Consider the following 26868-nt stretch of genomic DNA (forward strand, 5'->3'; position numbering starts at 1 on the left):
TTTGAAAATATTTAACAAAATGTGCACAGTGTCAATAATGGCAATAATGTATTTGTGTTACTTTGTTGTGAAAAATATATATTTTTTTTAAAGCTAGATATTTTATAAAAACCAGACTATAAAGTTATGTCCCTCAGTCTGAACTCAACCCTGTCATGTCAGCCATTCTACGCCCATAATAATTTAGACTCCACTCATATGTGACATAATTTACCAGGAATGACATAACTCAGGTCTCTTTAACAGTGGTGCAGATGATGGTATCATACTTTTTATTCATGTTTTTGAGGCGTACGGTCAGGGAAGGTTCCGTCAAGCGTACCAACTCAACCCCATCACATAAAATTGAGAGTAAAATTGAATCTTTTTCAAATTTGTATTTTAATCCAAAAGTATACAATGCATTTTTTTTTTTTTCATTGCTGCCATATATGTTCTACTCTCCTACTCTACACAAGCAGCAGTGGCCATTTTGAGCAAAAAACCTCAACCCCAACACACTCAACCCTATCATGTGTATATTTCTCATTGTTTCAGGATTGTGAACTTGTGACAGGGTTGAGTTTTTCCACTTCACTTATGAGTCATTTTAATTAGGATACATATACAAAACAACATGGATGCACCTAAGAGCCAAACAATGGCACATTATAGACTATGCCATCTGTCGTAAGAGAGACATCCGTGATGTAAAAATCACAAAGGTTATGCGCGGGGCAAAATGTTGGATGGACCACCGTTTGGTCAGGACCATCCTGTCACTCCACATTGTCCCCACACACCGAAACAAGGTGAAAGCCATTAGACAAACCTTTGATGTTGCAAAGTCAAGGCAAACAAGGCGATGCAAAGAGTTTGCTGACCACCTGGATGAGCAATTTAGCCCCCTTGGCCCTCTGACTGGAAGCACAACTGAAAAGTGGAACCAGTTCAAAACATTAGTGTCAGAATCAGCAGATTCAACCCTTGGAAAACTGAAACATACCCACCAGGACTGGTTTGATGAGAGCGATGAGATCATTGGCAACCTACTGGAAGAGAAGAGGAAAGCCTACATTGAGTGGCAGAATGACATCTCATCCACCTCTAAGGGTGATCGTTTCCGGCATCTCCAGAGACAAGGACAGACTCGCTGCGCAAGATGCAAAATTAATGGTGGAAGAGAAAGGCTGAAGAGGTCCAGGGATATGCCGATACTAAGAACTCTAAGATGTTCTTCAGTGCCATCAAACAAGCTCACAAAGGACAAGCAAACCAGCCCAGGTAAAGCCTCTGGAATGGATGGAATTCCAACAGAGATATTTAAGTCTGCCGGTCCAGTGGCCCTTGAGGCCTTGCATGCCCTCCTTACCAGCATATGGATAGAGGAGGACATGCCAAAAGACTTCAAAGATGCCACAGTCGTCTCCCTTTTCAAGAACAAGGTTAGCAGAGCTGATTGTGGCAATTACCAGGGTATTTCTCTCCTGTCAATTGCCGGGAAGATCTTGGCTAGGGTAATTCTCAACCGCCTAATTTCCAATAGCAGAGGTCAACCTACTAGAGTCTCAGTGTGGATTCCACCTAGGTCGTAGAGCCATTGACATGATCTTCACAGTCAGGCAGGAACAGGAAAAATGCATTGAGCAGAACATGGACCTCTAAAGTGTCTTTATAGATTTGACCAAGGCGTTTGACACAGAGAGACCTTTTGGTTGATTCTGGCAAGACTTGGATGCCCAGACAGGTTCGTGAACCTAATCAGACAGGTACTCTCCGGTGGTGAAACGTCAGAACCGTTCAGCATTACCAACGGCGTAAAACATGGCTGTGTCCTGGCTCCTGTCCTCTTAAAACTCTTCTTTACATGTGTGCTGAGTCAGAGCCATGCAGTCAGAGACCTTGAACATGGGGTATTTTTGAGGTACAGGTTGGATCGCTCTTCAATCTTCAACGCCTGAACGCCAGGACCAAAACAGTGGAGAGGAAAATACTTGAAGCACTCTTTGCCGACGACTGTGCTCTCATTGCGCACACAGAGCCTGATCTCCAGTGGATTGTCAACAAGTTTGCGGAAGCCTCCGTCTCTTTGGTCTGACCATCAGCCTGGGCAAGACAGAGGTCCTGTTACAACGAGCCCTTTCCAATGCCCTTCCTCCATCTATCACCATTGATGGGACAGAACTGAAGACAGTCGAAGACTTCAAGTCCTGGGTAGTGTTATCTCCTGCGATGGAACAATAGACAAGGAGATCAGTGCCCGGATATGCAAAGTGCAAGTCAAGCCCTTAGCCGCCTGAAAACACGTGTATTGAACCAGCACACCATCAGACTAACCACAAAAGTAAAACTGTATAGGCTATTGTTTTCACCGGCCTCCTGGATGGATGTGAAACATGGACCTTGTACAGAAGACATCTGAAGCAGCTGAAACAGCTGGAACAGTTCCACATCCGCAGCCTGAGGTCACTTCTCTGCATCTGCTGGCAAGACCGCAAAACAAACCTCGAGTTCCTGGACAGAGCCGAGACAACCAGCATCGAAGGCAAGATCTTGAAATCTCAGCTTCGATGGACAGGGCATGTCATCTGCATGGATAACAGCAGATTGCCAAAACAGCTCCTATATGGTGAGCTTTGCTCAGGCAAACGCAAACAAGGCAGACCACACAAAAGGTTCAAAGACTGTACAAGTCCAACATGACACTTGCTGGGATTGCCCCAAAAGAGCTAGAGCACCGTGCACAAGACAGGACTGGCTGGTGTACTCTATCAAGGAAGGCACAAGGCACCTTTGAGGAGAGACGCCGCACACATCACTGAGGCCTGAGCAAGGAGGAAGACTGTTGCATCTGCACCTGCTGAACTAGGACAGTTCCCATGCCCCTACTGTGAACGGCTGTGTCCTTCAAGGATTGGACTCCACAGCCACCTACGAGTCCACAATAGATGAGCTGTGCAAAGTATCGTCATCATCAACATCGATGGACTACCAAGATATATATATATATATTAGTCATGGTTTCAGTAAATATATACTTACCAAAATCATGACAACTCATAATTTTGTTATAAATAGAATATTTGATGTAATGTGTCCACTTAAGAATTGACAAGCATCCTGTGTCAGCCACATCAGCAGCAGAAAGACTGTGTTGTGTATGCCTATATGTTGACCCAGAAAGAAGGGCAAAGTATGAGAGAGAGAGAGCGAGAGAGAGTTAAAAAATATAAAATTAAAGGCAATGTCTCGCTTCAAATCGGTTACAGTTAGTACTTAAATATGAAAAAAAAAAAAACTGAAAATAATAAAAGGTCTTTAATGCCTGAGGTGGGAAAATATGATATGCTGAGGGTTTGATATGTGCTTATAAATTCTGTTTAGACATTTAAAGATGAAAATTAATCATATGTAGTTAAAAAAATTCTACTTGGCTTTTGTCCATTGTGCAAAATCATGGACAGTGAACCTAAAGTATGAATTTTAAGGCTAAACGGCCAGACTAAGGATAAAGACATAAAATTAGGATACAATAAAGCACACAACAGTCGTGGCAACCAAAGAATGTATCATTTATTGCACTCCAGTGCATTTTAACATGAAAATGTAACAATTTTCATTACAAAAGCAGGACATAGATTCACTTGGTGACTTTTAAAAATGTTAACGACAAAAGTTATTTCCCATACACATTCTCATGCAGAAAGTTTGGCTTGTTCACAATTTTGGACATATTTTGTGTAGGCGTATAAATGAATCAGGATGCATTAACATTCTGGCTTTGTCCAGAGTTCACTTTAATTTGCTATGATCATGCGACTAGCACTCAGCAGCCAGTGTGCTTGCTCTATATTGTGGAAGTGTACATTTCAGCTTAAAATGTCGGAAATATAAGAACAAAAGCAAAATTTTTTACAACATATTACAAGCCCCACAGGCTCAAATTAAAACCTTCCGTTTAGGGAATTATATCAGACCTGGAAAACCACCACTAACAACTTCAGTGTCAATATAATGTATTTGTGTAAAATGACTAATAAATGTGTCATTATTTTTGTCACTAATAAATGGAATTTTTGTGTGCTATTGCATTTTGTAAAATGCATAAAATATATACTTTAAGTGCAGGATTTATTATTAAAACAATAGGCAAATTCATAATTTGTTCACTGTGTTGGGAATAGGTTTCTTTTACTGAATCTTTGGCAGTTCTTGTCTTGATTTTTAAAAAGTGCTGTTGACACCTTAAAAGTGTCTCTTAACTTAGAAAGCCCTATGTGATGTATAAATATAAACGTTGGTGGAACATAATCATTGATTTGTGCTGAAAGCCTTCATTTTTACTAAAAATAATGCAAAAAAATAAAGGGGTCTATGTAATGCAATAACCTTTTTCAAAAGATACATTCAAAAACTTGTAGTTTAACAGCTTTAAAGCATACCAAAAACCTTCGCTTATTTTATACAAACAGTTGCAGTCTTAAAGATGCTTTTTCTTCATATAGTGTACGTACAAACAACATAAAAGGCCAAAAAGCACGTTCTTCTGAAGCATTATAAATAATTTATTGTGTAATTGTGTTGCATGTGGACCTGTAATAGTGTGTGATTACAAACTGATTACAAAAAACCTTCAAAAAAAATAAAAATATTAATATATATATTATATATATAGATATATATATTTATTTGTGTGCAGATGTGAATGGAAATATGAAAGGCAACAAGATCGATATGGCCAATTTTCCAATCTGTTTTATTTACTCCTGATCCTGATTCATGTCAAAGGGATAGTTCATTTCATCAAAAAAAAAAAAAAAAAAAACACACACACACACTAAAAAAACATCTGTCATAATTTACTCACCCTCATGTTCCCTACAGCACAATAGGGAATGCTTTATCAGAATGTCTGTACTTTAATTTTTTGGGTGAACAATTCCTAATGTCAGGAAGCTGATCTATAAGAACATGATCTGAGTTGCAGGTGTGAGCATCAATTCTGTTGTATAATAATATTGCAGTCATTCATCTATATTGAAGAAGAGTTTAGGAAGCATCCTTGGGTCAATCTGAGGCAGGACAAGAAGGCAGTACACGAAGAGCCAAGCAGCCAAGAGGATGTAGACAAGGTCGGACAAGGTTGTGTCATATGTGCTTTCCTGACTCACAGCAGTCTTGCTCTCCAAGCTGTAAGGAAACAAAAGTGCACACACATAGTATTAGAATTTCAGCCCGTTGCTTTAAAGTGCCCCTATTATGTTTTTTTTCCTCCGGAGATTACTTTTCATGTAGTGTGTAATATAGCTGCTTGTGAATGTAAAAGGTCTGCAAAGTTTCTAAAATTGAAGTGCACGATAAATTGAGTCATCGTCTCCTATAAGAACCGATTCTGAACTGCCTGAAACCAGTTGTCTCTCTCTCTCTAATCGCTCTCGCGGTACTTTGATGTCATAAACCGATCGGTCTGTGCAGCGCCGGTTCAAGTTGAACAAGCCTATACTCTGTAAGTGGTAGACCATTCACAACAGACTGGATCATGATCAGACTGGAGTTTAGAGAGACCGAATCCTTTATCAAAATGTTTCAGACACTTTAAGAAAAGAGGATATGCAGCAGAGAGTTTTTTGACCTTGGATGCCTGTAAACTTGTAGTTAGACCATAATAGGGGCACTTTAAATACCCTATGAAATCAGTTTTGTTTAGTCTGTTTCTGTTAGCTTTGATGCTAATCCAAATGTTGGAGTATTCCTGAAAGTTGACTAAATTAACCTTTTGCAGATATACACATTTAAAATGTACAGTCTTTCTCTTCCAAGAAAACGAATCAAAAATGTATATGAATCATCTTGCACTGTGGTTTAAATAAGAAACATGTCAACAATGGAGACAAACTATTGTCAAGTGACTTCATGGTGTGTTGAAAATGAAAGTTAAAGGGGTCATGACATGAGAAATCAAATTCGCCTTTCTCTTTTGACATTTAAGAGGTCTTTGTACCATTAAATCATCCTGCAAGTTTCAGAGCATAAAACGTCCTCCTCATTATAAACAAAGCATTTATTCAATCAAGCTCATATGGATGTTGGGGGATTTGTGACGTCACACGGGCAAACGCATTTGCATATCCCTGCCTCCAGAGCAAGATATCGAAGAATACATCATCACAACATAGTACATCATCACAACATAGGCCCCGCCCACTGTCGTTCAGTCACTTAACGGCTAACACTTGTCTACACCGCAAGCGGGCGTCGCGTCAAAAGCAAATAGAACCCATTATAAACACTGACGCTGTCTAAACTGGATAGTATACAGATCCCTGTTCACTTCAGAAGCGTAAAGGATAATTCGTTTTGATGCGTCCTGTTTAAACAGCTCATTTCTGTACAGACTTGATACCAGCGTCAGGAACAAGTGAATGGTTTATTTTTAAATGGCGTCCTGGCTCGCGTCAGAGGTTTATATGTTTGTTCAGAGAATTTGACCGCAGATTGTTTTGTAAACGAGGCACAGTTTAGTTGCTGTATTGGATCTGACAGCTTCTACATCGCAAATCTTAAGTAAGCAATTTTATAATGCTTTGTCTGTAAATGAGATTTCCACATACTGTTATGTTTTTTTTTTGTGTGCAAAAAAACTATTTACATTACAAGTAAACCTCAAGGAACATATTAAAATAATAAAAACTCCATGTCAAGTCAAGTAAAAGTAAAGAAATCTTATGATGTAAGATCACAGTGCATTTCTGTGCAAAACATAGTGTCAGGAATGTACGTGTGTGTCTCAAAACAGTGTGCTTTGTATGGGCACTGGGCACCCACCGGCAGAAACACAAATCGGCAACTCTGTTACCTTTTATTTATGATGGTATTGTCCATTTTGCTGCAGTCTAAGGCTTTCCCATTTTGTCCCTATTAAAAAGAAACCAACAGATTGGTGAAATTAAAAAAGTGAAGTCAATATATCTAGTACCAGAGAAAAGGCTGTCAGCCTTTATAAATGTTAATAATGTGGACACCTAAGATGAGATAATTGTATACACTATTGTTCCAAAATTTGGGGTCGGTAAGAAGTTTTTGAAAGACGTCTCTTATGCTAACCAAGGCTGCATTTATTTGATAAAAAATTCAGTAAGAACAGTAATATTGTGAAATATTATTGCAATTTCAATGTTGATGTGTTTTCTATTTTAATGTATTTTAAAATGCAATTTATTTCGGTGATGGCAAAGCTGAATTTTCAGCATCATTACTCCAGTCACATGATCCTTCAGAAATTTTTCTAATATGATGATTTGGTGCACAAAAACATTTCTTATTTTTATCATGTTGATGAATAGAAACTTCAAAAGAACAACATTTATTTGAAATAGAAATCTTTTGTAACATTATCAATGTCTTTACTGTCATTTTTGATCGTTGTGATGCATCCATTCTAAATAAAAGTGTCAATTTCTTAAAATAAAAATCTTACTGACCCCAAACTTTTGCATGGTAGTGTTTATCATAAGATATACTTATTTTTTAACAGAGTTGATTAAGGGGCACAGTCAAGAACATTAGCAAACCTTTGATTCGCTGGTGTCAACGACCCTTCTCAAATGTATAGTAGTCAAAGGTTGGCTTGCATCAGTCACCACTTCGTCCCTTTTAAGAGCATGATACATTTGTTATGGTTGATAAAACACACATTTCATATGCCTCACTGAACTCTTATATGGACCTAAGTTACAATTAAGCTCATTTATTCATGACAGACTGAATCCCGGCCAATCAGCTGTACTGGAAAACGCACATTTTTATACAGTAACACAACATGCTATGAGATCAAAAATGTTTGCATCATTCATCTAAAATGGATATGACCTGTTCACCAAAAGTCAACCAAAGTTTTCAAAACTAAACAAGGACATTTAAGGCAATTTGCAATGGTTCTAAGAGGTTTATGAGGTCACATCCTTCAGAAAACAGAACGCACCCCTGTGGCACAGACTGTGTCTCTGTAGCAGTCTCTATTAATAGAGCCGTACCTCAGAGCCCCAGTGTTTTCTCTGGCACCAGCGCTGGGCAGGTCCTCATCTGTCTTAATGAGCTCACAATGCTCAGCTGGTGAATCAGGCTCCACCGCACCCCATTCTCCTGGGTGCCTGTCAAACAGGCTTTGCTCCTGGAGATGCAAAGATCCCCCTCTGTCCTAAATGGACACATGCAGAATGGAGTGAATTTATAATACAAGATTAAAGTTCAATATCCAGAATACAGACTCAAGCAATTTAATATTCACGCTGGTAATATTATCACTGTGATGACCATTCTTGCACAAGTATACTGAAGGCCATACAAATAATACAAGGATACGTTAAAATGATCAAAAGTGACAGTAAAGACATTTATAATGTTTCAAAAGATTTTTATTTCACATAAATGCTGCCCTTTTGAATATCTATTATCTATCACGGTTTCAACAAAAATGTTAAGTAGCAAAACTGTTTTCAACATCGATAATAATAAGAAATGTTTCTTGATCAGCATATTAGAGTGATTTCTGAAGGATCATGTGACACTGAAGACTGGAGTAATGATGCTGAAAATTCAGCTTTGCCATCAGAGGAATAAATTACATTTTCAAATGTATTATAATAAAAAATAAAAACAGTAATTTTAAATCGTAATAATATTTTACTCATTACTTTTTACTGTATTTTTGACCACATAAATGCAGCCTTGGTGAGCGTTTCTTCCAAAAACAAATTTAGTCTGTGTGAATATGACAGAATCTCAACCACTATTGTTTTCCCATTTGGCCTTTTTACCACTCTTTTTAAAAGGTCAACTGAAAAAAAGGAGAGCGAATAGGGAAATTGCATGAACCTGACTCAAACTCACAGCATGTGCGGCTCCAAGAAAGCCAAAATACTTTTTTATCCCTTATCTAATGGTTTTACGGAGAGTGGATGACTCTGCTACTGAACCCAACTCTACAGAGAGCTGATCTACATACTGGTTATGTGAGGGAACTGAACTTGTCTTTCATAGTTCATCTTAACTATCAATCTTTAATCGTGAATGGAAATAGAGAAGTAAATGAAAACAGGATTATTTCTTCTGGCTCTGAATACTTGGGCTATACTCACAGGACTCAATAGCAACTGTAATAGATCATTAAAAAAAGGATCATTTTGAGTAATGCGCTCAAGTGAACTACATTTGGAAAAGGAGGTCATGACCCTAAAACAGCTCATATGCTGATACCTTCTGTTTGTAGGTCAGTCTGTGCATTAAACTGAGCCTGTTTTCTAGGCTAAAGGAAAGTGAGGATGAAAAATAACCTTTCTCGACTTAAATCCCTTGCCGTGTTCCTCTGAAGTGTCTTCGGTGTCCGTATCCGATTCGGTAAGTGAACGTTTAGGAGGTGCCGGCTGGAGCGGAGTCATGCTGAGAGACAGACGTAGCTCTGTGGGACGTTTTTCAAGGTACCCACGGACACCAATAATGGGCTCTGAGTCCTCACAGGTGGTTTCCACTTCAATTGGTGACTCGAAGCTGGAAACTTCTAGACGCTGTCGCTGGGTTGATGTAGACTCGTCTTCTCCATCATGGTTGGTGGAGTCAGGAAGAGGCACCACAATGGCTTCAGTGACAGATTTCAGAACGCCATATTGAGAGTCTACTTCTGATACAGGCCTGTTATCCTTGGCCCCTCCAGGCTCCGTATTGTCTGAAACCTGAGCTTGGCTTTCACCGTTTGTATTGTGGGAAAACTCAGTCCTCCTTATGCCGTCTGACCCACTTTCCATGTTGCTCTTACCTATAATAAGCAGATCTTCATGAATACCTTTACTCTCTCTTGGCTCATTCTTGAGATCACTTACAGATCCGTTTAATTCATTGTTCTGTTCCCTTGGATTGTCCTCAAAGTTTCCACCTGCTTCTGATTTACTGAAATGTCTCGAGTCTGAATTACAGTCTTTCTCATTTGAGTTGAAATGGGACAGGCAATCGTCACCCTGTTCGCTTGATTCAGTCGAGCTCTTCGCAACTGAACATCCACACATATAACACACCTGATCTTCGTTAGGAACCTCAACTTCTGTTTGGCTCTGGTCTGAGACAGGTTCTTCCAGGTTGTCAAATATCACATCCTTTACCTTAATTTCTGAAACACTTACTTGTTCCCCATCATGGAGGTCACTACTATCGTTGTTGGTTTCAGAATGACCATTTTCAAGATCATTTTTGCCTGGTTCCTCTGTTGGTTCTTCAGCCAGATCAGTGCACAGTTTAATATCCTCCTCACTTCCTGATATAGAAACCCTCTCAAACTGCAAAACTGGACATTCCGGCTCACTGTCATACTCAATCATGAAAGGCTTCTCCTCAGGTCCATCTGTCAATTCGAAAGCATTCCTCTGCAAAGCTTCTGTATTGGAAGACTCTACATTGTCCTGAAAAGATTCAGATTCCAGATTTCCACTCACTTCTTCATCAACAGTGGAAGTAAGTGGTCTCTCATCCTCAGGTTGAGCTGGCATGGCTTCCTTGTTATCCTGAAAGTATCCTGAGTCACTTTCCAAACATGAAGGATCATTAAAAGATGGCTTGACTGGTTCCTGGTGCTCCAAAGGATTGGTTTCGGTTTGTTCTAAACATCCTGATTCTGATTTATTCCTCATGTTGTCGCTGGGCGAATGATAAGCAGATTGTTCTTCTTTCAGATCTAAGATATATTTGAAAGCATTGTCCTCCTCAGATGGCGCAGTGGATTTGGCATGTAAACTATCCATGGAGCCGAGGGAATAGTTTCCCTCATCTATGAAAAGCTCACGGTCCAAATGATTCTCAGGCATGCTCTCTGGTGAAAATGGTGACCCTAAATCTGAGGTCACTTCAACAGTCCCAGCCGTACTGCTTTCGCTTATAGGATCCTCAATGATCCGGTGAGAGTTAGTAGTCTCGCTAAGTACTTCACTCCACGAGTCGGGCGAGTTGACAGCAGAATCCGAGAACGAAGGTTGCGGAGAGCTTGTGGTGGATACGTCTTTATTCAAGTCCAATGGGTGATAAAGGGGCTTGTCATTTGCAGGACTGGGACTTGAACCCACTGATGACCTTTCACTGGTCCATGGTCTGTCCTCGGGCGTCTGTGATAGGACTGGAGAGGTGATCTGCTCACGGTCTTCAGACACCGAGGAGATGAAGATCTTGGGTGGTGGCTGAACCAAGTCTCTCTTGACCTGATAAGACTCCCGTTTTCTCTGAACCCCATTCCGAACAGGAGGTTCGTTCATACGAGCACTGGCTTTACTTCTTTCCAGAATATCTGACTTTTCATCCTGGAGAAAACAAAGCACATTTAGTTGAGATGTATGAGACTTATTGATGCTGTAATTCACTGAAAAATTCCTACCTCCTCAATTCCAGGAAAGTGCTCCAAAAACTGGGACACATAGGTCATTATGGACTGTTCATCAGGGGGATTCAACATCACATCTGAGGAAAGACTTTTTTAGTTCAGCTCTGCTAATGTATTTCAATCGCTACTGTATATTAAAACAAATCAAAGATATGACAAATGCCCTCAAGACCTCTGAAATGTAGCTGAAATACATTGTTAAATACACTACAGCCTCGCTTAATGTATGAATGTCTTTGCATTATGTCAAACCAAGTGCCAAATATTTTACATTTACATTTATTAATTTAGCAGAAATTCAATAAAATATATATAAATATAAAAATATATAATAATATATAATTTAAATGTATAAATATAAAATATATAGAAATGTATATGCATTAAATATGTAAACATTTTTATATAGATAATTTTATATTATATTTTTAAAGGAAATTAATACTTTTATTCAGCAAGGATGCGTTAAATTGATCCAAAAAAAGTGACTGATGCAAAATTCGCAATATTACTGTTTTACTGTATTTTGATCAAATAAATGCAGTTTTTCAAAAACTTTTGAACAGTAGTGTACATTTTTGGGGCCACTATATATCAACCGACTTAATATTTAATATCAACCGACTTTTAATATTTACCCTCAGGTTCTAGGAGTCTTGGGATGCCAAGACTGTAGTGTGCTGTTCTAAATGCTTCCTCAATGTTCTCTCTGGCCGTTCGGAGCAAAGCCCTCCTCATATCCACCAGACTGGGGTCAATAGACTTTATCACAGCAAGGAAAGCCAGACCACTTGTCCAGCTCTTTCCAAAGTTCTGTACAGCAACTCCATATCTAGAAGAACAAAGTAGCAAGCGATGCTTTGAAATCTGGCATAACTAAGTAAAAGAATTCCCAGTGATCACTAAAATCTCTCTTACTTTCTAGTGCGTCTCTGGACCCAGTGCAAAAGGGTCTTGATTGCCTTCCCATGACCTCTTGGTGCAATGGTGGGCTTTCTCTCATCTGAGGGTGTGCTGGAATGCGAAGTGTCCGAATCAGAGCTGGTGGGTATGGAGGACAGGCTGGAGGAGGAGGGGAACTGGCTCGTAATATTCCCTGTGAGTTCCTTGATCTGTAATAAACACAGCACAACCATTGGCTCAGCGAGGTGGCCTTTCCTATCATGCTGCTCAGGAAACTCTTCGGTCCTATCTAAACACTGATTAGAGACATGAGTGATAAGAAAGTTGTCCTGTCTCAAAGACAAGATAAGATTAGTGCACATTTTGGACCCTAATCCAACCAGAATCAGAAAGATATCATATTATAAGCAATCGTTGATCCAATCAGACCTCACGTTTCCCACAGCCACTTTAAGTCACAAATAATCCAGACTCAGAAAAGAGTCTTCAGTCACAAATAATCCACTGATTAGCTATTTTCCCCAACTAAATTCAATCAAATGTGGACTAATCCAAATGTAAAAGCATAAATATGTAGAAATAAAGAAACACAAAGGGAGAAAACAAGATTATGCTACCTGGAAAAACAGTATGATATTCCAGATAAGCCCAAGCACAATGGATGGATTGCCATCTGCAATATCCGTTGCGTCGATGCTGACTAATTTCACCTAAAACCAGACACATTTATCACAGTTTCAGGAAAAGCATTCAGGGTGTTTTATTTGTTATTTGTGAGGGTGTCTAACCTCAAACGATACTTACGTTTCTTTCTTCCAGAAATGTCAATACCTTGGCGATGTTATTGAGCCTAAAAATACGATGCGAGGATGGCTTAAACCCATGCAGCTGAAAAGATCAAAGGTCAGCGTTTTCTTAGCCGTTTGTAAGAACAGATGAAGTAAAATGATCCAGAAAATCGACTGAAATGATTCTCACCAGTTTGCATCCTGAGAGTTCTTCAAGTAGAGCCATCAGAAGCTTCCCGTCCTGGATATCACGAAACAGATCCCGCACCTCCAAACGAGGGTTACACTGCACAGCAAAAAAACATGCAGTTTAGCATCTAAACTCATATAAAAATATTATTTCTGCATATTGGTTTATCTTATGCATCTTTTTTAAACATTTGATCTACATTTTTTTTGGTCTAAATTTTGTGTCGTCTTTTTTTATGCTTTAGTCTTATGTGAACTTTTGAGAACACAGGATACCAACATCATCTTGATGTTTTGCACAGCAGTAAAATGACTATAAAGTCTTTTGATCCTTTGAACAGATCTCACATAAGAGAAGAACTTCAGAGAAAAATATATTTCAATACTATGAAAACATTTTTAAATAACATGTGTAGGAGGAAAATCCCACTCTTCTTCAATAATAACATTTCTCAGAAGAATAAAAAGGATATGATGGGACAACAGTGGAAACTGGAGTGTTAAAGGTGAAATTTTCCACCAAAACAGAACAGACAAAGTGTAATTGTCCGATGGTGGGTCGAAGTTTTGAGAAGAAGCCAAAACTCAGGGGCACAGAATAGAGCGACATTGTGCATGAAAACAAAGGATTCATCGCTGAGTGTTTTCAGTCAGTATTATGAGGCTCTGAAGAATGGCAGCATTACAATCTATAAGCTGTCTACAACACAAGAAGAGCCGCGGAGGACTGCCAGAGAAAACAAAAGAGAAGGCCTAAACGAGTTGTGTTCAATGACTAATGCCTTATGCAAATGTATGTGTGTGTGTTTTGTGTCTGTCTCGCCATTTCTGGTAGGCAAAATATGATAGTGAAAGTGGGTAAAGGGAGCATCAGAAGAGTAAGTATGTCAAAACATGATTTTTTTTTAACTGATATTAGTAATATATATACATAACACAATTGAGTAAGTCAATCATTTCTTTGATAAAATTTGGGCATAATGCAGTTAGGCACACAAAAATAGTACATCCCCCAAAAAACATTTCCTCAGCCCTGATATTCTTCTTACAACTCAGGTTAATGTTTCAACCTCATGCATAATTAATGCCAAGAAATTACAATTTCAATTTCCTTCATTAATAATTCAGCAGAGAGAAGGAGGTATACATTTCCTGTTTGTAGTAGGCTACAAGTTACCACCACAAAGACGCCTCGACCTGTGCACAAGGAGGATAATCTGAACATCTGAAGTCTATAAACTCCATCTACTGGGTTCATAGGATCCAAATAAATTCCTACTGACCTTCTCTAGATGTAGATTCATCCATCTTGTGAATGTCCTTTTCTGCACCACCTCCCTCTCAACTGGAAGAGAAACAAAAACAACAGCGTCACGTCAACGGAGGTAAATGATGCACGGAGATGAAACGGCAAGAAGTTGCTTCATCTAAAACAGCAGCTCCATGTCATTAATCACATGTAGCCTGAAGCAATTGCTCACTTGTGAGCACGCCATGGCAACAAAGGCCAAACAGCACACAATAATTATAGTCAATGTGGAATGACCAGTGACCATAAACGGCAAACATCCACTGAGCTGTTTTATTTAATGAGCAGCCAATGGCAACTTTGCATGCCTTTGCATTATTATGCTAAGAATCAACATAGACTTGTAGAAACATCATTAATACCTAAATGTTTTACACTTTGCTTTAGAATAAACATTAAAATACAAAGAGCAAAGCAAAACTATGCATTTGAAAGGGTCTGGGCTAGTAAAAAACTACCATTATTGTGCTCTTGATCAATGGACTTTATGTAAGGCTGCAGTCTCTAGCAAGTAAACTATAAATTGCTTCACAAATCAGTGCAGTCAGAGTGGGTTCATATGCAGTTTCACTGATTATACTTATGCTCAAAACATCATGAAATGTCTTAAACTGTTTTTTGTGTGTGTGTAAAGATCATAAACTGTGTATGCAAAATCCATATTGACACACCTACATCTTTGCCTTTCATCCCAATTACGCTTTGCATGTAAACTGCTTTATTCAGGGTATCTGCAGGTTTTTAAAATCAAATTTTTTATGACCTGATTTTTTTTTTTAATTCTGACATCATTTACTTACCATCATGTCATTCTAAACACGCAAGACTTTAGTTCATTTTCGAAACAAATACAAATATTTGAATGAAATCTGAAGAATTTCGATCCCTCTACTGAAAGTTCTGTGATCTGTAGGGGCGGAACGGTACACATCACGGTTCGGTTCATACCTCGGTTCAGACATCACGGTTCGGTTCGATTTCGGTACAATGGAGGGAAAAGCAAAACAAAAATGCAGAAGGCAATTTTTTTTTATTGTGCATGTCTCAGGCCAAAGAGCCATTTTTTCATTTTTGGTTAATGCATTTTTCCAAAATAGCCACAGTAAAAAAATTATATAAAATTATTATTAAAGACATGCTTTTTTTTCAATAAAATTTCAACAGTAGTAATTATTAGGTCCATAGACAACTAAAAACAAACAAATATTTATATTATTTCTGTGTTTATTTGGCCGTTTAGGCGCCCAACTGATGAGCATTAATTATTTTCGTGTGCGTGTGTGTGAGAGAGAGAGAGAGAGAGAGAGAGAGAGAGAGAGAGAGAGAGAGAGAGAGAGAGAGAGAGAGAATGCACTCAGTACTTACATCTACTGTGTTTACATGAATACTCGACTTTTTTTATATTATTTCTGTGTTTATTTGGCCGTTTAGGCGCGCAACCGAAGACAAAGGATACTGTGCTTGTCCGTGTTGCGCTCGGAGCGCGTGCACAGCATCCTGTCAGTAGAGTTCAGTTCTCTTTCGCGACTTATCTTTTAATATTTCAATATAAAGCACATCCTGCTCTTTTCGTTCTCATTCATTCATGTTTTGTTATTAATAACTTTAAACAAATTCATCAACTGAAATCTGCACTTATTATCAAAAATAGGCTACGACACAGAGACATAATAGCCTAGGGTCTCTGCGGCAAAAGTAAAAGTACCAGCAGGTGAAATGTTTCGAAATGTCTCTTTGCACAAAGCACCAGTTTCAATAAAAGGATATATTTATATATTTTAGTTTATAAAGCCTTCTTTTACATTTTCGCTGCTGTTCTAAAAATCGCCATCAGCCTACCTTAAAGGAACACTCCACCCATTTGCATTAAGCTTTGCAATGTTAGAAACCCAGTCATACTATTGAATGGTCGTGCAACATTTTCTCATTTTCCCCTGAGACGAGAGAAATCTGTATTTACCTCTTTACACTTCCTCCTACAATGACGCAAAAATCGTCATTTTGCGTCATTGTAGGAGGAAGTGTAAGAGGGGGGGATTTCTGTTAAGACTACAAGCACTAGATCCACCCTTTCAAACCCGCCCATAGGGGGTTGGACCTAATGCGCTAACAGACCTATCACAGATCAGTGCCAGTGCGTTTGATTTCACCATTCATTGTTTACATGCACACCTTTTGTTTCAATCTAACTGAATATATTCCGATTGGTGAATTTGAATGTAGTGTTTACATGAACGCTAAACAATTGATCGTTGATGTGTGTTTTACCCTTGCTAAGAAAATACCCGCTCCTCCGTGAGAGATAGCCCACGAGACCGGTGCATCTCACAGGCGCTCATCAGTAATCACGCCACCGGCTTTTGCATTCTACAGTCGCCATTCATCACGTTTACTGTGGCGAGCAGGACGAGGCTAGGGCCGCGGGAGAACGACGCGAGGCCGGTGGCGTGATCGGTTGATGTGCGTTTTACCCTTGCTAAGAAAATACCCGCTCCTCCGTGAGAGATACAAGACCAGTGCGTCTCACAGGTGTCGGTCATCAGTAATCACGCCACCGGCCTCACCTCGTTCTCCCGCGGCCCTAGTCTCGTCCTGTGCGCGACTGTAGAACGCAAAAGCTGAATCCCGGACATTTTGTGCGATCTCAAAAACCCGGGCAGACTCACGGAGACTAACGTTAGTACTAGCTTAGCTTTGTTGTTTACAACTGCTCTCTAACCGGTAGGCGTGGCTTGGGAGTGGCCTAGTAGAGCAGCGAAGCAAGTGCATTCTGGGAGTTGTTGTCTTTCATCCACATGAGCCAAAAATACATTTTCTGGCTTTTCTCAGTCTAGAAGGCTCCAAATTCAAAAATAATTTCACATTTCTACTACATAAATGACCCAATTTAAATACACATTCATCTTTCCAGAGGTGGAGTTTCCTTTTAAATTTCAGCTGCTTGAATCCCAGTGCAGGAGCTGTAACGTGGTTAAGGTTAGGCTAGTTATTGCTGTGGTGACTAGTGAGTCGTGACACTCGCGATCATCACTGAACACGCACTTTTGCCGGTACAACTTGAATATTATTATTATTATCATAAGATTTTCATTAACTTCGGTAGGCTGTACAACAAGGGAATTGTTATTGGCTGCTTTTTCTGCAGAGAGCCGATCTCGCGAGTTTTATTTAATTTTATACCGTGTATTCTCTGTGTAAATTCATGCACCGAACCGTGACGCCCGTACCGTTTCGGTTCAATACGAATACATGTACCGTTCCACCCCTAGTGTGATACCACTTTGATGCTTCAAAAAAATTCATAAAGAGATCGTAAAACTAATCCATATGAATTGAGCGGTTCAGTCCAAATTTTCTGAAGACACACGATCACTTTATTTGATGAACAGATTGAATTCAGGCTTTTATTCACATTAATCAGATATGGTAAATGGAAGCTCAAGCATGCTTGCTTGACATGCGAGAACCAATGAGGTTCATTCTCGTGTTACGCAGCACGTTTGAGCTTCCGCAAGAACCAACGAGGTTAATAAAAAAAGTAAAAAAAAAAAAAAAGTAAAAGAATTAGTTCTGTAACTGATGCTTTATCTTATGCTTCTTATGTTGCCACAGAGAATGGTGGGGAATGTAGTTCGTCACACAAACCAGCTGAGTGGCATTTTCTGTCAAGCTTTATCATTATTCTTCATCAACAGAACAAAAACATGTTCAAAATAAATCACATCTGACTTACAGTATGACCAATAAAAACTAGCTTCTAATGTGAAAAAGGTAGATATGGTACTAAGTGGTGACTCTTTTACTTCATGTTTGGGAGGAAAGGTCAGATGTTTCTTTGGACCTCGTGTACACGCTTTGAAATAAAAGACATCTGGCCTAGAGAGATGGTGGTGGTTGGGGAGCCTCCCATGAGACCGTGCTTGATTACATGATCCGTCAGGCAAAGCGTCTACACAGTCTACCTCATGATGAATGCTTTCTTCTCAAGTTTTCTTTTCCTCAGCCGGCGGCTCATTTGGATTTTATAGGTGTACAGTACACACACAAGGAATGGGAAGATCCTGATGGGGATGTCACTGGAGGCACGGCTTTCCTCATTTATATTTAGTGCCAAAACATAAAGAGGCTCCATTTGCTGGAATCAATAACTGTGGTCTAAATGCCATGATGGAATAATGACCCAACAGTCTAACAGGAAGTCTAGGCATGTCGCCACATACAAAGAGCTCAACAGCACAATAGTGCACATTCAGAGACTGGCCAAGTTAAAACCATTTTTGTGACAACACATTTAATAAGACCATAAATGCTTCACAGCAGAGCGCTTTCTTAATAAAAATAATTTTGGCAGATAATTCATCATTCAATGTTAGGGTAATGTGACCGCTGTTAAACGTCTCCTTGAATTCAGCTAGTGCTAAATTACGTCAACTAAAACACTTTACATGTTTATCTACGTTTTCCATGTGACTACATATTCTTTAATTCAAATAAAAACACCCCCATGTTTAAACATGTAATGCAGAGTTTAATGAAACAGTGTTTCCTGGCTTCCAACAGCTCGTTCTTTCTGGTCGGCCCTAAAAAAGAACTAATCCTTGCAAAGGATTCTTGTTACTAATGGCTGCTCTTGCATTACCAAGCCCAGTATGACATGCTGGGGGGTGGTAAAGTTTCGATCACCTACAGCGCTTTAGCTGTTTTTTCAAACCCAAAGATAAATGGAGTCTGTTCACACTAAAATATGCTATTTTTAATGGTTGGCCTGTGGTCTACACATGATCCAATTATCTATTAATTTATGTCTTCAATTTAGTTAATGTACAATATGATGAGTCAATAATTAATAAATGGCTGATATTTAAATCCTGTACTACTTTGACTAAATACATTTTAAATCTAACACTCCAAAACTTAAACACTAAAAACGAATATTAGCATAAGATTATAATGTACAGTTTGAAAATGGATATTCATTTTGAAATTAACTAAATATTGCATTAACCTTAAGTGAGCATTTGATAATGGCTAAATTCTTCTAAATGTAAAAATAGATGAAAAATACACAATACTGACTGATAGTGATAAATGTTTAAAACAAAATTCAGCCAAAAATATACCTTATTTATTTTGTTTTGTGTGAACGGTTTCTACAATATTAGATGAAACACGTTTGTGTACTGCATAAAATCATAAAAAAGATATGAAACTAGATAATAACTTTGATCTTTAGTGAAGCAATATCAATTATACGGTACTACAAAAACAATCCCTTTGTTGAAATCACAAAGAACATTAACGCGCCAGCATTCATTTCTTTTTCCCTGCCAAAGGACCTATAAAGCATTTCAGGCCCGGGGCCCCAGCCAAGAACACAGTCCTCTCCATCTTTCTGCACAGACCATGTCTGTTTAATGAGGGGGCCGTCTTCCAGCTCCAAAGAGCCAGCGCTCAAACAAAACAGGACAGCTTTGAGCTCTCAAGTGTGACAGACGGGCCTGAACTCTGTGTGTCTGAAGGTTCAACATGAGCAGAGCTGGAACCTTTCATGAGAATGTCTTTGTTAGGACTGTAGTTTGTTTTGCTGTGGTCAGCAGTTCTGTTTGTATTTATAAATACAGCATGTAAACTGATTAATCTTAAAAAATGTTCCCTCATGTTTTGCATTATGGTAATGTCAACTAATATTTCCTTAACTGTCATAAAAATAATGTATGTAAAACAATGAATGGACTTAAACATATGCTTCATTTTCTTTGTGCAAAAATAATTATATATTTATTTCTTTAGTTTTTGGTGAGAATTATGAGCCAGATATTTTTTCGAATGGTTTTGTGAGATCCACCCATAAAAATAACGAAAACAAATGAAGTATTTCCAACTTACTCCTTTTGAAGTTATCATTCATGTAAAAATATAAGTATCTGTGTTGCATATAAGATTAAGATCCCTTTATGGTTATTTTAAAACTCAAATTTGATGTTTAACAACAACAAATTGTTATTTTGAACAAAATGACTGCGCTTTCATTCTCTGTTATTTATTTATTTAAAGCTGCAGTCTGTAGTTTTTCCTCTTTGTCGCCATCTCTGTTCGAAATCTGCAATTGCAGTTATTCGCGGAATTATCAACTTTACGTGGGTTGTGCCTCGGCGCGGCACAGCACGGATGAATCCAGTGTTTTGAGGAGAATGTGCGGCTGTCAGTCACCGCGCCGGTGTGGATACTGCCATTCGGAATCACAGATTCTACTTTTTGGAAGTATGACCAACATAAGTATTTTCACCAGAAAATGTCATCTGAGCAAGTAAGTAACATCCACTTTTGTTCTGACCAACTAAGGGGAAAAAACGCATTTCAGTAAATCGATTAAATTGAACGATCGCTTATCACATCACGTCAAACTGGCAAATTATACTTTGTTCTCAAATTGTTAATGTTAACAACACCAGCATTGCGTGACTACATTTAATGCCCTTCCGATATTTATCCTTGTTTTCGCATTGGCCCGGTTGCAGTCTCTTTTTTTCTGTAGCCACTCCGGAGACCGAAGTCTTTTGCATTTTACAACGGGTGAATCTCTAGTTGTCACTGGTGATTGTCGTTTGAACCTTTCTGGATCCGCCATCAAATTGATAAGTTTAATTATATCAAGTGCTGTGAGAAAAGGCTATAAATCTCCACCTCTAACATCCTCACATGCAACATAGCCTACTAGCCGAGACACCTTCTTAATTTGTACAGATGTGACGTAATGACGCAAAGACATGCTCGAATTTCCCGCGGAAATCCACCAGTACCACTGGAATTAAAAACATTATTACAAGCTTACCGTTTTGAATCGAGCTAAGGCAAGCAGATAGTTTTGAACACTGGCTGGTTATGTACTTGCTCAAAAATTTATTGTGGATCATTTTTAACCCAAAAAAGTTACGGACTGCAGCTTTAATGTTTTATTTGTATAGGGACAGATACAATAAACATAGATAAAACTGTGACAACAGCCATTCAATGCGTGTTTCATAGTGTTTGTAACTAATTTGCAACACTTGTCACAAGTATTTGAAGTTTAATGATGAAAGCAACAGTTAATCCTCACAAAGGTGTTTTATAAAACTGAAATTATTGCATTTACTGCAAAAATGTAAGTAAACATTGATTTTTTTATAGAAATTGATCAAAGTGCCATCACTGATGGAGATTCTCAGTGTGAAGACTCAGCTAATCAATAATAAAATCATTAATGAAAAAACTGACTAATCAATAATGAAGCAGTCATTTTCATTATTGTATCTATTTTATAAACAATTTAATCGTTTAGTTGTTGCAGCCCTCAGTGTTATTGTATTATGTCAAGGGCTTAATGAATTTAAAACATGACGGCTTTAAGTTTTATTCATATGACAAGTATTAGCTGATTTGCAATCATTTTGCCTAACAAAGCAAACTCTGCTCTATTTTCAGTTCCCAGGCTCCACATACAACTTAATATTACATGGCACAGACACATTTTCAATTGGTCCAACGTCTACATTGCGAGATCCACAGAAGTTCACTTCAGATGACTTTATGCTACGATGACTGTACATGCTCTTTAAAATAATAATCCATAGTAAATCAAGGCAAGGCAAGGCAAGGCAAGTTTATTTATATAGCACATTTCATACACAATGGTAATTCAAAGTGCTTTACATACTATTAAAAATAATCAGAAGAAATAAGAATATACAAAACAGTTTAAAATAAAGAAAAAAGAAAGAACTAAAAATAATTAAAACAGTTTAGAATAAAGAACAGTTTAAAATAAAGAAACGAGAAAGAACTAAAAATAATTAAAACAGTTTAGAATAAAGACTAAAATAAGACACAGTATAAACAGTCGGACAAACAGTGACACAGTGCTCATTCATTAAATGCAAAGTTAAACAGATGTGTTTTGAGTCTGGATTTGAATGTGACTAATGTAGGAGCACATCTGATCTCCTCTGGAAGCTGGTTCCAGCTGTGGCTGGCATAATAGCTAAAAGCAGACTCTCCTTGCTTAGAGTGAACTCTTGGAACTTCTAGCTGATGTGATCCTAATGATCTGAGTGATCTGTTGGGTTTGTATTCCGTGAGCATATCTGCAATGTATTGAGGTCCTAGGCCATTGAATGATTTAAATACTAGTAATAATACTCTAAAATCAATCCTATAAGTAACTGGCAGCCAGTGTAATGACCTGAGTACTGGTGTGATATGATCATATTTTCTGGTTCTGCTAAGAATCCTGGCTGCAGCGTTCTGTATGAGCTGCAACTGTCTTATGGTCTTTTTGGGAAGGCCAGTGAGGAGTCCATTACAATAATCCACCCTGCTGGTGATGAAAGCATGCACTAGTTTTTCTAAGTCTTGACTGGAAACAAAGCATCTAATTCTTGCAATATTTTTCAGATGATAGTATGCTGATTTAGTTATTGCTTTGACATGACTATTGAAACTAAGGTCTGACTCTAAAGACACACCAAGATTCTTGACCTGATTTTTAGTTGTTTGACCTTTAGAGTGAAGGTATGCGTTCACCTTGAGAACTTCATCTTTGTTTCCAAACACAATGATTTCAATTTTGTCTTTGTTTAACTGTAGAAAGTTGTGGCACATCCAGCTGTTGACTTCATCAATGCATTGAAGCAGAGAGTCAATGGGGCTGTAATCATTAGGCGATAGGGCTAAGTAGATCTGTGTGTTGTCTGCATAGCTGTGGTAAGAGATTTGGTTCTTTCTCATTATTTGGCTCATTGGGAGCATGTACAGGTTGAACAGGAGTGGCGCAAGAATTGAGCCTTGAGGGACTCCTCATGTCATGGGCGTCCACTCAGACTTATGGTCTCCTATACTCACATAATAACCTCTCCCATCTAAGTATGACCTGAACCATTTTAGAACTGTCCCAGAAAACCCCACCCAGTTTTCCAGCCTGTCTAGAAGTATTTTGTGATCGACAGTGTCAAATGCAGCACTGAGGTCATGTAGCACCAGCACTGATAATTTGCGAATATCGTTTATTATCTTAATGAGCGCCGTCTCTGTGCTGTGATGCGATCGGAAGCCAGATTGAAAATTATCAAAGTATCCATTTGAGTTTAAGAATTTGTTCAGCTGGTTGAAGACAACTTTTTCAATGATTTTGCCTGTGAAAGGAAGATTTGAGATCGGTCTATAGTTGCTTAATATAGTCTTATCCAGATTGCTCTTTTTCAGGAGGGGTTTGACAACAGCAGTTTTAAGGGAGTTTGGAAAACTTCCATAGAAAAGTGAGGCATTTACCACTTCTATGAGATCTGCTTCTAAACAGTCTAACACACTTTTAAAAAAAGATGTGGGAAGTGTGTCAAGGGCGCAGGTTGATGTTTTAAGGTGCTGAACGGTTTCTTTCAGAATTTTGCCATCAATTTCTTCAAAATCAGACATAGTAACTACTTTCTCAGGTTGTAGTCTGATCTGACTGACCCCAGCGCAACTCAAGGATGTGCTGATCACCTTTCTAATATTATTGATTTTCTCAGAGAAAAAGGTAGCAAACTCACTACACTTGCTGTCGGAGAGCATTTCACTGGGAATCTGGCTTGGGGGATTTGTTAGTCTGTCGACAGTAGCGAAGAGATTTCGAGTATTATTTAGGTTTCTGTTTATGATATTGGAGAAGAAAGTCTGTCTAGCTTTGCCTAGTTCCATATTGAAAGCACGAATGGTGTCTCTATAGATGTTCTAGTGGATTACAAGTTTTGTCTTTCGCCACATGCGCTCTGATTTTCTGCATTGTCTTTTCATAATTTGCACTGCTGTTGAGTTTCTCCAAGGTGCTTCGGAATCAAGAAACAACAAAGCAAAAATATGTGCATGCGTCCATGAAACAATGTTTCGTCCAAACAGAATGACATAATTCTTCTGGTGAAATGCAAATTCTGTGGAAGAACCTTCTCTCTGATATACAATTATCTCTTAAGATCCTCAGATTTGCAGAATATGATCAAATTCAGAATCAAATGCAAACAATTCAAAACCAACAGAATCAGAAGTTATCACAAATCAGTTACCGAATTCATTATTGTTCAGGACTCTTTACTCTTTCAGTCACCTGATAAATACACAGACTCTGAATCATGTGACTCTTATTTGCTTAACATGCAAATAATGGTTTTGCCAAGTGAGATCATCCAGCAGGAAACCAACCATTCTTATCACCAGGCGACATTGTGAATTTCGAACAGGAGAGTTTCCCATATATAGTAGGAGAGGGGAATAAAATAGAAACCACTAGTCACTTATGTAGTCATGAAAATGGCTTCCAAAAGCACAACATTAGAGTTTGATTGATGGTGCAAACAAGGAGGTCTATAAACTGTTACCCTTCCCATTCATCTCAATGGAAGTTGATTGGCTGGTGCAGGATCAGAATTAGAAATCTGTTGTATAAACAGTTATCCTCTTCTGTGAAGCCTTGGGTAAGAAATCTGGGTGTCGTTTTTGATGATGGTTTGAAATTTGACAAACAGATAAATACAGTGGTCGAATCATGTTTCTTTCAGCATCGACTACTAGCAAAAGTCAAACCTATTCTGTGACTGTCAAGTAAAAATTTAGAAAAAGTAATTCATGCCTTTATTACATCTAGGTTGGATTACTTTAACTGTATTTTGCGATTAGCCAGTCAGCTCTATCCCACTTGCAGATAGTACCTAGTACTAAAAAACGGGACCACATTACACCGGTTTTACGTTGTTTTTTTTGCACTGGTTGCCTGTACGTTATCAAATACATTTCTAAATTTCTCTTTTAGAGTTTAAATCTTTAAACGTTTTGGCTCCTCCTTACTTTTCGGATTTACTGATTGAACATCGTCCAGTTTTGTCTCTCCGGTCGTCCAACCAGAGATTGTTGTGCATCCCGAAGTCAAAGCTGAAATGTAGGGGTGACCTCATCTTTTCGGTAGCAGCCCCCAGACTGTGGAATCTTCTGTAGTAGATCTTCACCATCACTATCTGTTTTTAACGTTAACTTAAAAACATCTTTTTGATTTGCCATTATCAATGAGGACGTTTTCTTGCACTGTATTTTAGTAATGATATTGTTTTGTCTTAGTGTTCTGTTTTTATTGTGCAGCACATTGGTCAACCCTGGTTGTGTTTAATGGTGCTATATTGAGATTGAGTCAGTGGAATGACCGGCATATATTGGGTAACATTGAAGCACTGTGAGAAAAACAATCACCATGGTTTCAAATACTATCACATTTTACCAGGCATGTAGGTAGAATTTGCTTGAATTTGCTTATTTGGTAGGCTACCAAATTAAAGGTGAGCTTAAAGGCATATTTAAAATTAAAAATGCCAATTTTTTGCAAAAACATATAAAATGTAAATCCACTGGCTGGATCAGCATTGGCTTCTTTATAATATTTCAAATTGTACAAAATGTGATGTCACTGTGATTGGGTGGCCATGAATGACAACTTATCTGTCTGCATTTTGTTGTCCATTCTTTCCAGTTCACATTTATTAAACACTGTACTACAGTCAAAAGAGGGTCTTGTGAAATGTATTTAAATGGTCAAAAACTGTGCTGTATTCATTTAAAAGATGGCATAAAGGATGTCACCAAGTCATGCTTCAGTTTTTCTAAAACTCTGAAAGCAGCCATTGTGAGCATGTCAATGTTTTCCCTGTTTAAATAAATACATTTAGATACGCTTCTGTCTCAATCCTGAGTGGGCTACACAGAGACCTGCTGCCCTTGTAGACGGAGAACTCTACTTCATTGGAAAGCACTATATGTTTAGGTCACATTTCATCACATTCAAGACATATTTTGCATAAAGAAATAAAGTTTACTTTTAGAACTGTTTTTGCATTGTACCTTTCTGCTCATGCTGATTAAATAGATTTTCCACCCAAATTCTCATTACCGGAACGCATCCAAGTGATTTTATCTTTTAAGGTTTGTAATAAGGTCTGTGATTAAAAATGATAGATAAGGTTTTTTTGCATTATGGTAATGACAAACTAATATGTCCTTAAAGGGCACCTATTATGCAAAATTCACTTTTACATGGTGTTTGAACATAAATGTGTGTTGGCAGTGTGTGAGCAAAACCACCCTAGAATGATAAAAATCCACCCAGTGTTTTTTTTACAATCTCAATAAATCATAAGCACTGTCTCAGAATGAGCTGTTCTCAGATTCGGCGCAATGTGACGTAGAATTGAGCAGGCCCCTCCCACGACTGTTGAGTGACACTTCAGTTT

The 26868-nt window shown here is 38.3% G+C and overlaps 1 protein-coding gene across 1 annotated transcript in view; it reads right to left on the minus strand.

Annotated features, from left to right (window-relative positions):
* Positions 1-4712: 4712 nt before the first annotated feature.
* The window catches only part of clmna (calmin a), a 31443-nt gene continuing 9287 nt past the window's right edge, over positions 4713-26868 (minus strand). Inside the window, exons 2-13 of the mRNA XM_081347113.1 lie at positions 14559-14620; positions 13277-13372; positions 13103-13186; positions 12916-13008; positions 12314-12507; positions 12034-12227; positions 11390-11472; positions 9312-11315; positions 8013-8176; positions 7551-7629; positions 6836-6894; positions 4713-5169 (exon numbers count right to left, since the gene is read on the minus strand). Of these exons, the coding sequence (XP_081203239.1) occupies positions 5004-5169; positions 6836-6894; positions 7551-7629; positions 8013-8176; positions 9312-11315; positions 11390-11472; positions 12034-12227; positions 12314-12507; positions 12916-13008; positions 13103-13186; positions 13277-13372; positions 14559-14620 (3278 nt within the window). The 3' untranslated portion in view covers positions 4713-5003. The remainder of the gene's footprint in view (positions 5170-6835; positions 6895-7550; positions 7630-8012; positions 8177-9311; positions 11316-11389; positions 11473-12033; positions 12228-12313; positions 12508-12915; positions 13009-13102; positions 13187-13276; positions 13373-14558; positions 14621-26868) is intronic.

This window comes from Scardinius erythrophthalmus, assembly GCF_964197995.2.
Source record: "Scardinius erythrophthalmus genome assembly, chromosome: 19".
NCBI classification, from domain to species: domain Eukaryota; kingdom Metazoa; phylum Chordata; class Actinopteri; order Cypriniformes; family Leuciscidae; genus Scardinius; species Scardinius erythrophthalmus.